This window comes from Cygnus olor, chromosome 1 (assembly GCF_009769625.2).
Source record: "Cygnus olor isolate bCygOlo1 chromosome 1, bCygOlo1.pri.v2, whole genome shotgun sequence".
Classification (NCBI taxonomy): Eukaryota; Metazoa; Chordata; class Aves; order Anseriformes; family Anatidae; genus Cygnus; species Cygnus olor.
The window spans coordinates 58893007-58908711 of record NC_049169.1 but is presented as its reverse complement, the minus strand read 5'-3'; the positions used below and the strand labels follow the sequence as shown (position 1 = coordinate 58908711).

At 38.5% G+C, this 15705-nt stretch overlaps 1 protein-coding gene across 4 annotated transcripts; it reads right to left on the bottom strand.

Annotated features, from left to right (window-relative positions):
* Positions 1 to 152: 152 nt before the first annotated feature.
* Positions 153 to 15484, bottom strand: GLT8D2 (glycosyltransferase 8 domain containing 2). Of its 4 annotated transcripts, none has more exons than XM_040560452.1 (10): positions 13941 to 15484; positions 11995 to 12039; positions 10540 to 10635; positions 9220 to 9388; positions 7332 to 7449; positions 6656 to 6740; positions 4183 to 4295; positions 3281 to 3447; positions 1546 to 1658; positions 153 to 733 (listed from the first exon to the last, which is right to left on the bottom strand). In XM_040560452.1, the coding sequence occupies exons 2-10, from the start codon at positions 12011 to 12013 to the stop codon at positions 561 to 563; spliced, it is 1053 nt and encodes a 350-aa protein (XP_040416386.1). In that variant the 5' UTR covers positions 12014 to 12039; positions 13941 to 15484; the 3' UTR covers positions 153 to 560. The 4 variants fall into 4 exon arrangements, with proteins under 4 accessions (XP_040416386.1, XP_040416405.1, XP_040416415.1 ...); XM_040560471.1 differs by lacking the exon at positions 11995 to 12039 and adding an exon at positions 9723 to 9849 and having other exon boundaries at positions 13941 to 14327; XM_040560481.1 differs by lacking the exon at positions 13941 to 15484 and adding an exon at positions 9723 to 9849 and having other exon boundaries at positions 11995 to 12011.
* Between the last annotated feature and the right edge of the window lie 221 nt (positions 15485 to 15705).

The window sequence follows — 15705 nt, the reverse complement described above, 5'->3', positions numbered from 1 at the left end:
TTGAATGTGCTTTTGCATCTTGCTAGCAGTGCTCTAAATACACTGTGGTGTATGTAATACAGTCTGCACAAGTACAGCATTCTGCAGAGAAACACTGCAGAATAGTCACCAAGCAACTGAACTTTACATATTAAAAGGCTGCATAAGTTTTATTTTGGGGCTGTTTAATTGGGGCTAGTAGGCTAAAGCCACCTTATATGTAATATTGCAAGTATTTCCTGTGTCGGTTTTCTGTCAGCCGCTACTGGAGTCTTATAAATAAGGATCATACATTAAAACACATTGTCTGATTTCACCTCTGTAAATATTTAATGAAAGTATTTCATTGTCAAGTAAACTTGTTTCCTCACCTTATTTGAAAGTCAGGATAATCTGAACTGTAACTAACTCTCCCACCTCCCTCTCCACCCATAAGCCCTCAAAACTGATGGTCATTTTATGACAATATTTAAGAAATACTTAGTTCTCTAAAATCAGTTAATTATACATTTTGACATGTTGCTTCTCAAACTATTGCATGCTGCAAAACAAAGTATAAATGCATTTAAGTGTTTTCAGTATCAGCTGTCAGGACGAGTTAATTTGAACTTCCCTGAAGGGTCAGGAATAAACCAATTTTCCCAGAGATCGGTGTGAACACTGGGATAGTCCCAAGGTTTATATCTCCCATTCCAATGAAGTAATTTAGCTTCTTGAAGGAAATGTTCCGAATAACGGGTATCGGGACTCCAGCCTGCATGGGTACATGGAAAAAAAAAAAAGTTTTTTATAATGGAAGACACTACACAGTTAAACTTTTGTTTTATTAAAATAAGTCTGATTAGTATGGTTCCACTTACTTGTCAATAGACACCTAGTTGTATGATAGAGCAGCATTTTTCAATTTAACACCTTCAGTTCTGCATCTGAAAAATCTCAGTTTCCTCTCAACAACATCTTGCTATATCTGGGGCTTACAAAAACATCCCTTGTACCGTTCATTTTATTACATAAAGCTATTATCTTTTTCTCAGGATAATTCACCATTCCCAGGTGAATGCTAACTACAGCCTTCAGAACGTTGACTACACAAAGGCTGCCGGGCATCCCATGATCTTCTACTGTGGCTGCTAAAAATGTCAGGTTTTTTTCAGTCTCTGTGACTACATTCACATCTTTCATATATTCTTTCCATGGTTTAGGACAATATAGATAGTTGGTCTTCAATCACGTAGTTTTCTCCTTGGTACTTATTTTTTTTCTTTTCTTACCCAATTTAATGATTACTGGGTATTTTCTGCAGGGGTACAACTATTCTGTTTGCTTGACCTGTTAAGGTATTTGACTAACGACTACCAGTGGGATACGCACACATTCTGCCCTACCCTGAAGCAAGCAGGACTAGTGAGTGTTAGAGGAAAAGAAGGAAGCATGGATTACGTAATTTGGATCTGAGGTATAAAGTAATGTGTTGAGGTAAAGTAATGTAACATCCTACATTGGAATCTTAAAAACAACTCTCACTTTATTTAGTTCAAGCTGCAAATGGTGGAAAGCTAAACTTACCAAGATGCCGTATGTGCCACATAGGATTAATAGCAGAATACTTTCCATGAAATACAATCAGCATTGGAGAGGTCGCCACACCTCCCCCGAGGGTGCTGCTGTAGAGGTTTTCCCTGCAAAAGAGCAAAGTGTTCAAAACCTCAATAAAAGAGCCTTTGGCACAGAGATCAGAAATTAAAAATGTAAGTATTCTGGTAAAATTCAAAAGCATTTTGAACAGACTTATTTTCAGTGTACTCTGTTCTAATGCTGTTAATTGCTTGCATTTGCAACTCCAATTCTCCTTGAGTAGATTGTTGCTACCAAGCAAACTGGGAGTCAAGCCCAACATGAAGCCAATTACTTCCACATGCTGCCTGTAGTCTATGAGGCTGGCAAAATCAAAGTAGGAAAAAAAAACCTGTCAACATAAAGGAATTAAACATATTTTAGTTTGGTTTGCTAAGGAAATGTACATGCTTCCATGTATTTCACTCTCTCTTCCTTCCCCTTCGCCCCCCTGCCCAACTATTAGACCTGTAAGTTAACTTCAAACTAGACTGCCAAATCTGATCTGTATAACCTAACATCTAAAGGATATTAATTTCCTGGGAAGTTTGTGAAAACTCCAGGGCTTGAAAAAGCCAAACATTACTGTGAGGAGAGGCTTTAAGAGGTAGCAGCCAGATGTCTGGCCACAGGGTGCTTAAGGCCTGGCCAGTCAGCACATGGGAGCATCGTGTCACCTGTCTAGCCCAGCAAGGCGGAAACCTGGGAAGTATCAAGAGGTGCTTAGAGGCTACAGAACAATAAAAATCATAACCTCCAAAACTGTGAGTTTCAGCTGCTAACTAAGCAATTTATTTCATTGTCACTTCAAAACACAGCTAAAAGGAATAGGAATGTTTTATTATGGTCGAAAATCATCTTTGTAGATAAGACCTGCAGATAATATTCATGGATTTTTTTCAAGCTCTTAAAAAGCAGAGCAATAGCTTCTCAGAACGTTACCTAAGTGGAGTGAGAAGCACAGGCATTTAGCTTTTCATTCAGTCACATGCTTATCATTTGTGTCTCCTGCTTTGTTCAGTTCTGAAAGTAACCAGTAGTGGAGGCAGTCCAAAAGCACAAGCTAAGCTGTTTCAATTTAGTTTTACTAAATTTAAACTTAACTCTTTGCAGAGAAAGAAAGTAAATGTCAAGTTTGCAAATGCAGGTTAGCAACAAACATTAAAAATTAACAGTGTTTGTTTCACTGTGTTCAAGACTTATTTGTGGTCAAAGCCAAAAAGTTATCTTCATGTCAAGTTTGGTCTGTCTATAGAGAAAGCAGCGTTTTCTATTGTTATTTAAGAAATATGGTGTCCGATTACTGTTTGGCTGACATTACAGTAGGAGAGACCCCACACAAACAAGAAAACATTCCTTCTTCTCTAAAGTGGCCTCAAGAAGGGAAGATTTTGAGTGGCTTGGTCCCAAGTGAGGTGGGATCAAAACAAGACCCACATGGTCTCAGTGTCCCTCAGGATTAAGCGCGGTTTGCGATAAACACAAGACTAATATTCCAGGCAGCATTTTCTGGTACACTTTCAATCAGATATAACCACATGGAAATTCTGGAACATGAGTTACTTTGGTATCTCACAGAACAAAATAAAGTTTAAAGTTGCAAACTTTAAAGAGCTTACAAACAGAAAATTACAGTTTTAATACTCAGTTTACAGTTAAGTGCAAAGCTAGATTTCTCTATACATACTCTACATTTCTTTGCATCCACTTTTCCAACTGCTTTGTAAGCCGCTGATGTTTCCATTCAGTCATGTTAGCAACAATTACGCCAGGATTAAAGGAGCAGGTGCTGGGGCTGATGCCAAGATCTCTAATTGCTTGCTTTCTGTAGTCCAGGAATCCCATGTATGTGTTCTGGGAAGTTAAAAAAAGAAAGTTTCAAAGTATGTTTATCCCCTGAGAATCTCAATAAAAGTGAGAGTAAACACATCTCTATGCTGCTCACATGGAGACTAAGTATGCGCTTCCAAAGCTGAGTTTCTGTGATGATTACCTGTCTCAACTGCCATGTGATGTGGGGCTGAAAGGCAAGGTATGCCCAGCTACTGAATTGCTTTTTCCATGGTATTGTCCCACTGGAGGTGAAAAATTTCCTCACCACGTTTTTTTCTTTCTGTAGCTTACTCTAAATGAGGTATCTTTATACTTGTGCAACTGTAATGCTAGAGGGACTGACAGTTTTGGGGAACGCAACTCAGAAATTTGCTTTCAAACACTTTCGCTGAGTTTCATTCCCAATTCGACTAATACAAATATCTTATACTGTGGCTTCATTTAATACTCCAGAAGTGCTCGTGATCTACTGATAGCAAAATTAACTTAATAAAATACCAAACATAATTTAGTAGAATCCAAAGAGCAACAGAGATTTAAACTACTACAGGAAGCAACTCTGCATAGCACCATATCATTACAGAGTTACTACAGAAAGTAGTTCTTCTTAGATTAGTAATTCTTCTTAATTATCTGTAAAACTGGTACAAAAATAAAAAAAAAAAAAAACACTTTCACTTTGGGGAAAATATATAAAATCGTGTTACATTTATGAGTCAATACATTCATGATTAGAGTTCCAAAATGACACCTTACCTGCATGCCTACACTTCTAACCATTTCATGTGTAGAAGGTAGATCACAATCATCTGAAAAAGCCGCAGCATGTCCAGGAGCTAACTTAGTCTCATAGAGTTCCTGGATGTCACCTGGTTACACAGAGTTGAAAAGCTTAAGAGTAAACCTATTCACTGCTATGTAGCTGATAGGATAACTTCTCTTCTCACATGTTAGTTACAAACATATTAATTTTAGGGGATAGCTGAGATGTTAATGAAGGTTGAATTTTGCTATATGGGAAATTTTCAAGTTTATGTCCCATATATGGGTGTCTATCTTTAGCTATTGCCATCGGTATTCAATACATCCTTAATTTGGTCCAAATGTCCAAGATCAGCTGAAGCAGCAGCTGATTACACTGTTAAGAAGCTGGTTACAAAGTTATGCATTCAATTAGCTCTTATTTGGAGAAAGAGGGTACAGGCAAATGACTTCAGTCCCTCAGAAATATCTCTTCAATTTCCTGCACAGATCATTTTTTTCCTCTGTTCCCGTGTTTGTACCTTGTAGTAAGACACCTGGCTTCACACTGCTTACTAATAAGCACTGGCCAGCTGAAAGGTGCCTGTCACGTTTGTGGCTTCCCAGACCTCCCAGCTCCTTCCTGATGGAGGGAGATAACGTAACACATGATGTCTCACTCACCATCTGACTAGCACATATCTACTGTGCCAGAAGGATTTCAGGGCAGGTGGGAAGCACAGCACCACCACTGTACAGCTACAGCAATTAGGGGAGTCTGTATCCAAACCCCTTCAAGCTACTGGCAAAGGTCATAGGTAAGATGAATTAGGTTGGAAGGCCACACGTGGCCCATTAGCCTGAGGTGAGCACTCTCCACAGGTAGGCCATGAAGAAGTAAAGCTGCTATTACCAGGAAACCTCAATAAAAGACTAGAAACTGAAAACATTCCTCATACTGCAAAGAGTGAAACTACTATTTCTGAAAGAAAAATTCTCCAAACTCACCAGCCAGCTGGAAAACTTGGGATAGAACTTACATCCCACTAAATAAATAAATAAATAAAATGTGGCAGCTAGTAATTGTTCAAGATTAACAAGCCTTAATAGGTATTTTGTCCTGATTCTAAATAACTTGTGTTTTTTCAAGAGAAAAAGCAGAAAAAAAATGTGATGGCACCCAAAATGTTTCATTCTTACTTACTATAGAAAATAACTGGCCAACACACAAACAGTCCCAAAGTTAAACCCTGAAACTCCCCATCACTCCTTACCCTGTCAGAACTCCCATTCCAGAGACATCTGATAGAGAGCAGTCTCACATTACAGTTAAAACATGAGGAACAGCTGCCAAAACAGATGCACCCTCTCTCTGCCTCCACCCCCACACGCCCATCTTTATTCCCCTCTTTTGGGCCCTGTGATTACATGGCCCAAGGGTGAGCAAGCAAAGAGGAAAACAAATTTTGTTGTTGTTTTTTTGGTTGGTTGGTTTTGTTTGTTTGTTATATAGCCAGTCTTCTGCCGGGTCAACCAGAAAACGTCAGCTTATTTCGCAGCTGCACAACTGTAGGTGTGATACAAGAGAAGTGACAGGAGCTGCCTGCGGACAGGAGAGGCCACTTCCGTAGGCAGCAGCCTACCATTAGCTGTAATGTAAAATTACACCCTTATCCTGTGGCTCCAGAAACACTATCAGCTGACAATCTGGCACCCCTAATGAAAGAGAAAGTCCTACCTCTCCTCTTTCACCAGCCACCCCATTCTTTTCTGCTGGAGCACTGCCTTAAGTCATGCCAGGAAGCTAATTCAGGCTGAAAGTAATCACCTTTCTGTGTGTGCAGGCACATGAGGGAGGGATGCAGGTGAAGAGGTGGGGTCAGCTTAAAGCGTTCATGCAAATGGAGTGTAAACGAAGACTTAAGAACCTTATAAAAAGTTAATTATTTCTGTTAATGACTGAGGACAGAATAACAAAAACAAAAAGCAGAGATAACCATTGTAAGCCATAGATGTTGAAGAAACTGTAATAAATCTATTGCAAAAGAAAATGAGACAGGCAGAGAAGATTAATTGTATTTTATAAAGCAGCTCATAGTGGAGCAGCATTTGTGGGAAATTGAATGCTAGCAGGAAACACAAGTCACGCTTAACAACATACTACAGCATCCAAGTGAAAACCCTGATACCTTATCTTTCAGCAACTGACTGAATCCAAATAAAATGAAACCCATACAGTTGATTTTGATTAAAATCAATTTAAAAACAAATTTTGATTAAAATCAACTATCTAAAACACATATGAAGAGAAGGTTTTCTTCAGAATTTCCTTTAAATAAATAAACAGAAATTTTGTAGTTTTCCCAAGTACAATGCTCCTAGAAGTTTCCTCACTTTCCATTATACTCCGTATCTCCAGACAACTATAAAAGCTGCAGTAACTTTGATCCTAATTCTGCTGGAAACTGCTTTTTGGATGTCAGCTTACCTTGAACAATGATATCATCATCCAAATATATGACTTTCTCATGTTTCTGGATAAGCAAAGGAAGATAAAATCGAACGAAGTTCAGCTGTTAAACAGGGGGGAGAAAAAAGGAAATACTAAGTGTTAAAGCAGTTTAATGCATTAGTCTCTCTTTACTGACTAGTAAACTATCAGTTCTTTTAAAGAACTATTAGTTCTTTTACTGACAAGTTCAGAACTGGACACAGTATTCCAGACGCAGCATTACCAGTGCTGATGGTACAACAAAACACCCGATTTGCTTCTTCTGACAGCCAGTAACATTTAGTTTAGTCTTTAGTCTCTAACTTAACCTCAGACATAGCAGAATGCAGCCAACTCAGCATCATGGAGGCACAAGAAGCACTACTGTATCTTTCCTCTGATAAACTGTAAATATATTCTTAAATATATAACACATTCAAAACATAAAGTTTATACCACCAAATAGGTAAGGTGCCGGCAAGACAGAAAAGTTGCAAGGAGCTTGTTACAATGCACTTGTCCTTTTTGAGTGACAGCTTAGAATTGGGACCTGAAGTGGTTTTTTTGGGGGTTGCACCCCTCCTGTGTAGTGGAACAGAGACCTAGGACATTTAAAAACCTGTAATGTGCATTAAATTCTTGAAAATGTGTTGTGTGGTGTTTGTTTACTCACAGGCTGCAGTAGTTCAGGTCGTGATGCATCTTGCCTGATTTTGCCCTTTAGTACCATGGGGTTGAATTCCACAACCTTAAATTTTATTTCTTTCAGTTTAGAATTTTCAATCCATTTTCTGTGATAAAAAGAAGTGATAAAAAGAAATATTCAGCATGTGGAGAGTACTTCCAGTGTTAACTCAGACTCACAGGAAAATAACAGGCTTTGGAAACTCACTTGATCTATCCTACCCCAAGACAAAATCACTTATGTCTACAGCTATTGCACACAGACATTTGTTTAACCTGTTAAAAAAAAAAAATAAAAAGTGCCAAAAACAGAGACTCCACACATTGTACAAACAACCCATTTTACACTGTTGTGATGATTAAATATTACTTCCTGGACTTTCATGCTATAGTTAAAGACCATTTTTATCTTATCCTATCTGCTATGCTTTTAAAGCACAGGTCAGTTTTCTCCTTTTTACAGTTCTATGTCCTTCAAGATGACTGTCACATATTCACAGTTTAGCAGAGGATATTTTTTTTTCAGACTAATGTTTTTCAATATTTTGTCAGATTTCCTGTCATTATTGCTTGATGTTCGACTCTGACCTCTCTTCTAAATCTTTCCTGAAGTAAGGCACATAAAACTAAATGCCATACTTTTTCTGATGTGGTAGAAATGCCTAGGAGATCAGAAGTTGTTTTCTCACATCTCCAGAGGTCATATATATCCACAACTATATCTCACTATGAAGCATGCCTTCCCCTCCCCTTTTTTTTGCACAATAGTGTGGTCAGTTATCAGTTATAGTTGTGTAGGTTTCAAAATGAGTGTGTCAAAGAATATGGGGTCTCCAAATGCACAGTAAGAGAGCATACAGACAGCATCTATCCCTCCACTCCCATTCTCTCACTATAATCATAGGTAATAAAGCTTTTGTCTGACCTCCGGTAAATTGTACTTGTGTTATTATGCACCTGGAGTCCCCATATTATCTAGCAAGTGCTAACAAACTCCTGCTTCACCTTGAGTCAACACAATCCGCTATTTCCACCTCTACTGAATTTCATCATGTTTTACAGCTCATTTTTCCAACTCATTTGGAGTTTGTTTTCAGCTCATCATTGTTACTCAATATATCTTCTGTCTCTTCCAACTCCACGCCAACTGTAGAGTCATAGAGAACATTCTCCATTCTATTTTCTAGGTTACTGATGAACTGGATTGGAAAAACTCTCTGTGGAACCCCGCTTATCACATCTTTTCACTTTGACATAAATTGTAAGTACACAAGCTACAAAAGTAGTCGGAGGCAAGAACTGCTTAAAAAAAAATCTTTGAATCTTTGGTTCACACCTTTCCTCTCTCATTTCCCTCTCTTTTAGAGAATGTCTGCAATTTTTAACACCCAAACATGCTTTCATTACTAGCTTCTTTGGGCCTCTATTTATTACATTTACCACTCCCCCTTACCTGAAATTAGCTTTAGACAGCAGGCTTTTCTGCTCTGAAACTAAAGACACAGCTTCATATGAGCTGAGTGCAGTGCCACAAAGAGGGCTTGTGACAAGCAAGCATGTATGTACTTACTTACCTTACTACACACTCTCTTCTGCAGCTGATCAACAAAAGGCAAAAAGGTACAAGTACAGGCATGTTATGGTTATTTCATACCCCTTTATGAGAGCCAGTGCCTTAAGCAGAGCACAATGATCCTTTTTCCTATGTGTAGGGAATCCCGGGGACAGCTACCAAGACACTACTTAAAAGGAAGTACTTTCTTCCTACAAAAGGAAGAAACATTTCCTGGAAAGTCCTCCAAGGCCTATAACCGTGCTAAGGAGAACAACAACCCGGTCCAAATTACAGCATGAAATAAAATAAAGCACTTATATACCGAATATGAGGGATGGTGTTCTTCAGCCCAACTATGTAGAACAAAACATTAGCCTCCGTGTTGCTGTAGATGCTACTGATTGCTGCTATAGCTGCACCCATTCTGCCTGCAGCAGCACAGATTACGACTGGGATTTCTTCTTCCATTTCCTCAGGACTCTCCAAGTCAACTACAAGAAACAAAATTATGCATTATAATAGAAAATTGAGAATCTTTTTGTATCGCGTCTGGGTCATATGAGTGAGCTCATAGTTCTATAAACAGTAGAATCATATCACATTCATTCCACTTCCTTCCCACATCCTTTACACATCCACATCTGCCAAGGCACACAGCATGAGCTGTCGCTAACCCAGAACTACACGCAAGTTGACTGGGCTCTTAGATGCCTCCAAACAGAACATAGAAAAGAGTTCTCTGTATCTTCTGCTCCACGGGAGCACAAATCCACCTGTCCTCCATGTTGCTGCTTATTCACATGAAACCTGAAGAAGTTTGAATACCTTTGAGACTTCTACTTCTCAGTTATATTTAGTACAAATTGGACAACTGGCTCCAAAATTTTCAAAGGAAGGAAGTAAGTGGAAGAGCTGGTGTAATTGCATGAGCTTCACTTCTTTGGGAAGCAGGCTAGAAAGGAATAGTGCAAAATTTTGTACCACCAGGAAGTTGCTAATGATAAAAGGGAAAAAAAATCTGAACAGTACTGAAACAGCTCACATCACTGCTAAGGAAAATTTGTACCCCTAGCACTGATTAACTTACAGAAATTATACGAATAAATTTATACTGGTTGAAACATAATCATTAAACTCATAACAGCCCTACAAAAACATACTGAATAGAAATGGTTTATACTAAGACAGAATTTGTTTATCTGAGGAACAGTGAATAAGCTATTAGTATAAACACTACATACTAGTCCAACCACCCCAGCCCTAGCGGGCTTTTGTCACTATAAATATTCCAGCAAGAACTTCTGCTGAAAATTATATCAAGGTTTGATGACCTATCTGAAATCAACAAGTAGGCCAAGCATATTCCCAAAGGGCAAGTTCTAACTGAAGTTTATTATCACTTGGCAACTCCAACAGTATTCAGCACAAATAAGGATCTACACCAGCTTCCATTTGCATCAGTGACATCTGGATAAAAATGTGAATCAGGATGACCATTCTTAATTGTACTATCAATCTCCTACTATTTTATTTCAAGTGGCTCATCTACTGCAGGGCAAACAGGTTTAGTAATAGGAAAAAATGTTAAATGAAGAGGTAAGAAATATCAAACAGGAACATAAATGAAATGGAAGTCATTTACCTGCTTCATTCTTTAATGCAGATGGCACTTTGTGAACTTTGTTGTACAGAATTGCACATATAGTTAAGACAAGAAGTAACAGTAAGATCTGGTTAACTGAAAAAAAAAGGGAGAATTTGTTAACAATCACTCTAAAAGCTAGAGTACTAATTGTACCTTTTTTAAATCAAATTTGCAATTAGTACATATCAAAACCTGTATTTGCTGTTTTTTTCTTTCGCTATTTGATCAAACTAAAAACATTATGCTAAAAATGTAATGTCCTTTTACAATTATTTCCAACTACCTGATTTTCATGGATTGTTTGCTCACTAAATCATTAGGTTTCCAATACATATGGGTTATTCATACTATTAAATAAATGTTTCTAAACATTACTAGAAACCTGGAACTTCCTTTCATTGGCTACATCATAGGACTTCAAGAACTAATTATTTTACCTAGCTTTTTCTTTCTCCTATGCTTCCTCCAGACACAAGTAAAATTTTATTTGATTTCAACATGCAGATCTTCAAGGTATATTTGAGCAAAACTCTAACAGTGCTAGAAAAATAAACCCAGCATGCCATTCAAACCAGGTATGTTCCAAAATATTTGAGAATACATAAACATTTTGACACTGTAATTAGTAAGTCAAAACAAAACATGCAAAAGCAAAGACCTTACTGTGTATTACGATTTTTCAGTTCCTACCAGACTGTCTTGGACGAGCCTAAGCCATTCAACATTAACCACCTGTGAATTGTTAACCAAGACAGTTCAATGATAGGGCAGGGAAGGAATACGCTACCATCACTGCTACCTTGATGATGGAGTTCTTTGGGTTGACTTCATTACTTTGTACCATCATAAAGGTGATGGTACATATTCAAGGCATGCAAAAGAGCGAAGGGAACAAAGTTTTGAACTGTTTGATTCAAAAGGGCCAATTAACCAGAACTAGGCATGAGAATAAGCTGAAATTGGTACGCATGCATCACCAAACCTGCACTTGTTTAAATCAGCTGAGGAAAGAGCCCACTGAATTCAGTGAAATTTTGGGTGTATAACTGAAGACTCAGAGCGGTCCATTTTCAGTCATTGATCACAACAGGTGATGAGAATCCCAAATTTCTCAGGGCCACATTTCAATTTTGAGTATGAACAGCATTAACGTGCAGAGTTCTGTTCAAAAAGTCAGGTTGGGTGCTCCTGGCACAACCCACATGAAACTGGCAGTTACCTGCACTCAGTCTCATGCAGCAAAGTAGTGAGTAATATTAAATTAATAGGATTTATTGCTGTACTTATCTGATTTAGTTTACAGGAAAAGACTTATTTTGATAATAAAAGTTAAATATAATTTAGCAAAACTAGTTATAAATTTGCATGCAACTGTTAGAACAGTTTTATGAGAAATCACATCTCTGCCCTCTTTTAAAAATACATATTTTAAATGTTTTTAATCTTTCTTACTTTTCTTTAAAAGAGCCATATGTTCTGTTGGATATGAACTGTGGTCTGTAGTAAAATTTAAAAAAATAAAATAAAAAGAGAGAGAGAGGGAAAAAGTCATGAATATAAGCAGTGAACACTAGTTAAATATTTCAGGGACAAGGTTTAGCATTATCAACCAGTAAAAGCACTCTATCTTTGTAAATAACTTTCTTGTAACAAATAACTAATATTTTGAGCCAGAGCTATTAGATATTTTAATATTCAACCTACTAATAGACTGAAATGAATTGTTTTAATACATTCAGTCCAATCACCTACACCAGTAAAAACTATGATTTTTAACACGTTTTAAAATAATGTACAAAAATTATAAAAACACCAACTGATGCAATTTGTAAATACATCTACCTTTATATCTGATCTCACCTAAAACATAAGAACAATCACAAATACTAAGTTTTTGTTGGCATACAGTTCCCAAACATATAGGTATCATACATTGGAGCAGTGACTTTCAGACTATGAGAAAATTTTAGAGTAATTGTGAAAAGATTTTCTAACAGCAGTATCCTTCCAGCAACAGTAAAAGGGAAGCTTGTGCAAAATGGGTTGTATTTAAGCACATTATTTGTGATGCTTAAGATAAAGAAGTACCCTTCCCTGAAACTGTACTTCTAAGCAAGGCCTAAGAATGGCCATGACTTTGTACCTGAGAGGAAAGAACATAATCCCTAAAATTGTGGAAAAAGAACAACATTCACTTAAGTTCTGGAAGCAGTAGTATTGTTTATGAAAAAAAACAAACAAACAAACAATAAAAACCACCATCAGAGGTTGGGGCAGGAGGGAAGGAAAACTCAACTGTGTGATCTAACCCTTATACTATTGTAGCTATCTTCAAGATCAAAACCCATTTTTCCTGTTTACATACATACAGATATGCTACAGTATAGACAAAGATACACTGCAGTTTCTATCCACATACTAAAATAAAGTTCCTTCTCATTCCTTGAGAAGGAACACGAAACGGCAAAAATTCTTGAAACTTGAGTCACAAAAATGACCACCTCTCATTGGTTAATGCTGCTGGTGAGGGAGCATCCTGAATTAGCCTCTACTTTGACTAACAAGTAAAATGATAATAAAAACATAAATAAAGCTAAGATGTGGCTTTGTTTACAAACCACTTATATTTGCATATATTTAGCTCCCAACAGATGACTAAATCGTAGAGAGAGGAATATTTCTGAGATTCCTTTCACATCTGCAGTACTTGACTGCATTCCAGCAGTCCACTCTCTTCACGTGGCATTAATTTACATAGATATGAAAACAACCTTATCAGTTGAAAAAAAAAAAAATGCTGCTTAGAAATCCCTTCTCATGCACATTACACAAGTATTGTAGGCTTAGCCATTTAAAAGCTTATTCATTTAGATAAGGAGAGAGACAGCAAAAATCCCTACACTCGTGGAATAACTTTTTAACCTTGCTTAAGCCAGTAGCAATTTTCACTGACTTCAATAGAGCTGACTACAGCCTTTTAACTAAATTTGTAACAATAGTCACAAATAACACTGATGATCACTGCAAAATGAAAGTTGGATAGTCACAGCCTCATGATCTCTTCAGAGATGATTAAATCAACATACATTGAACCATGTTTTAAACTTTAAAATCTAAACACAGAAAGTTTCATATAAGAAAAGTTTGAATCCCAAAACTACAAAGTTCCTAAGTCTCTGCAACTCAGATTAACTAGCCATTGATTTTTAAAGAAAGGAATATTTATTCTCCTATAAATATTTACTCATTTTTTTCCTGAATTTAGACATTAGTTCCTAGGACCTGGCAGTCCCTAAGTCAGTTGCTAAATCCTGTAATAAAACAAGGGGCTGCAGAAGGGAAAGCTCAGAAACATGACATTACTGCTCAGATATTTCCTGCTTAATTAGTCTTTTTACCTCTTCAAAGCAGCACAGTATTCGGGACTCCTTTCTCCTGAAGAGCTTTTTACTTGGATCCTAGATAGCCCACAGATGTAAGCACTCTTGCCAAAGCTTCCTTGCCCATCGTCCTCCTTTAAAGTCCCCTGTACAAGGGCCTTACAGGGCACAGAAACAGTTTTAAGATTCAATTCCTTTTTCAAACTCTTCAAAGTTTACTTTGGAGTTGTGCTGGTTTTCTTTTCTCTCTGCTGCTGAGGAATAGCAGAGAGTCCAGACGCGGCACTGAAGGAATGAGAGCCCATAAACCACTTCCAGATGTGCTGAACGATGATGCAGCCCTAGATCTGGCAAACTTGACTTAGAGCTTCATCTAGCAGATTGCGAACAAATCCCACAAGACAAAAAGTCTTAAGGGGGTGGAGGAAAGAGAAGGAAACAAACCGTTCCAGAAGTTACTTTAACAGTCTAGTTGCAGGTTAGGTTTCTAGTCATTATTTGTGGTAAATGTGAACAAATAACTAGTGTGCAAGCGCCAGACAACAACATGCCAAAGTCAAAATGAAAGCCAACGTTTTTCCAGTGTCTGTTTGCACAGTTGTTGCAAGTATGAAATGGAGTGAAACTTGCAAAATTCAACTGAGCATGCATGCAGTATGACTTGAATTGTCTCATCCCCAAATCTCTGAGAAATTAGTCTGAACCCATGGGTTTGGTTTGGATTCAGAGGGACCTTAGATTAAGGTATCATGCAGATGTTAATACTGTCTGTTGATACTCTGTCTCCTAAATGACCCTGTAATGCTTTTGCACTTTTATGTCACTTCTTTTAGTCCAATTCTCTGCCTCCTTTCTAGGAGCCTCTTATGCAGTAAAGCAGTTTTATCACAAGACTGTCATCACTAGTGAAAGGAATAAGAATACACCTTAAATTCTATTTCACATTTCTAGCATGAGACAGCACACAACTTATGAAGGGTACCTAATTTAAAATGCAGGGTTTTATTTTTAGAATTTTGACTAAGATTTTTGTTCCACTCCTAGAATCTGAAAAGGTTGGCTTTTAAGCATATGTCTCAAATATGCTTCAAGGGTATTATCTGTGTCTGATTTACTACAGAAACTGATTTTTTGCAGAGCTGCTTGTTGGAAAAATAATTGAAGAGCAGTGCAAGGAGTTACGTGCTTCGCGTAGATGGTCACAGCCATCACTTTTTTCTGGTGTGCGGTACTTTTATGCACGATTATGTTCACATTCATCGAAATCCACTTGTGTTTTATCAGTGTCCCTTGCATTCTACGTGCACACTGATGAGCTCTGAGGTGTGTGTGGCGGCAGCATGGGGACCACCAGCTCTCCCCGCACTGCCAGCAGCGCCTTCTCCGGGTTTCCCTCCAACCCAAGCGTTTACAGCCTCACTTAACGCCCTCATCACAGAGGGAAAGGCACAGCTTCCGTCCCGCTGACCGAGATCTTCAGCTTTACTCAGCTCGCCCGCTGCTAGCTGCAGAACCGAAACCTCGGTTTCTCATCTCAGCCCTCAGCGCCTACCCAGCGCCCGACTCCCCTCACAGGGCGACACTCAGGGCGCGCAGCTAAGCCTGAAGGGAGCTCCTGAGGACGGGAACACCACACACCGCAGCCCCTCCCGGGCCTGGCTCCGAGGACACGTGGCACACACCGGGGGCCGCACCCAGGCCCACCCGGCGCCCCATCACGTCCCCCCCTCTCCCCCCCCTCCGGCCCCGCCGCCATCACCCCCTCCCCTGCGGCCCGGCCCGC

Coding starts and splice junctions, on each gene's coding strand:
- GLT8D2 (XM_040560452.1), bottom strand. Junction 9,389..10,539: donor TGCATTAAAGAATGAAGCAG/GTAAATGACTTC, acceptor TGTTTCTTGTAG/TTGACTTGGAGAGTCCTGAG. Junction 734..1,545: donor GTGGCACATACGGCATCTTG/GTAAGTTTAGCT, acceptor GTACCCATGCAG/GCTGGAGTCCCGATACCCGT.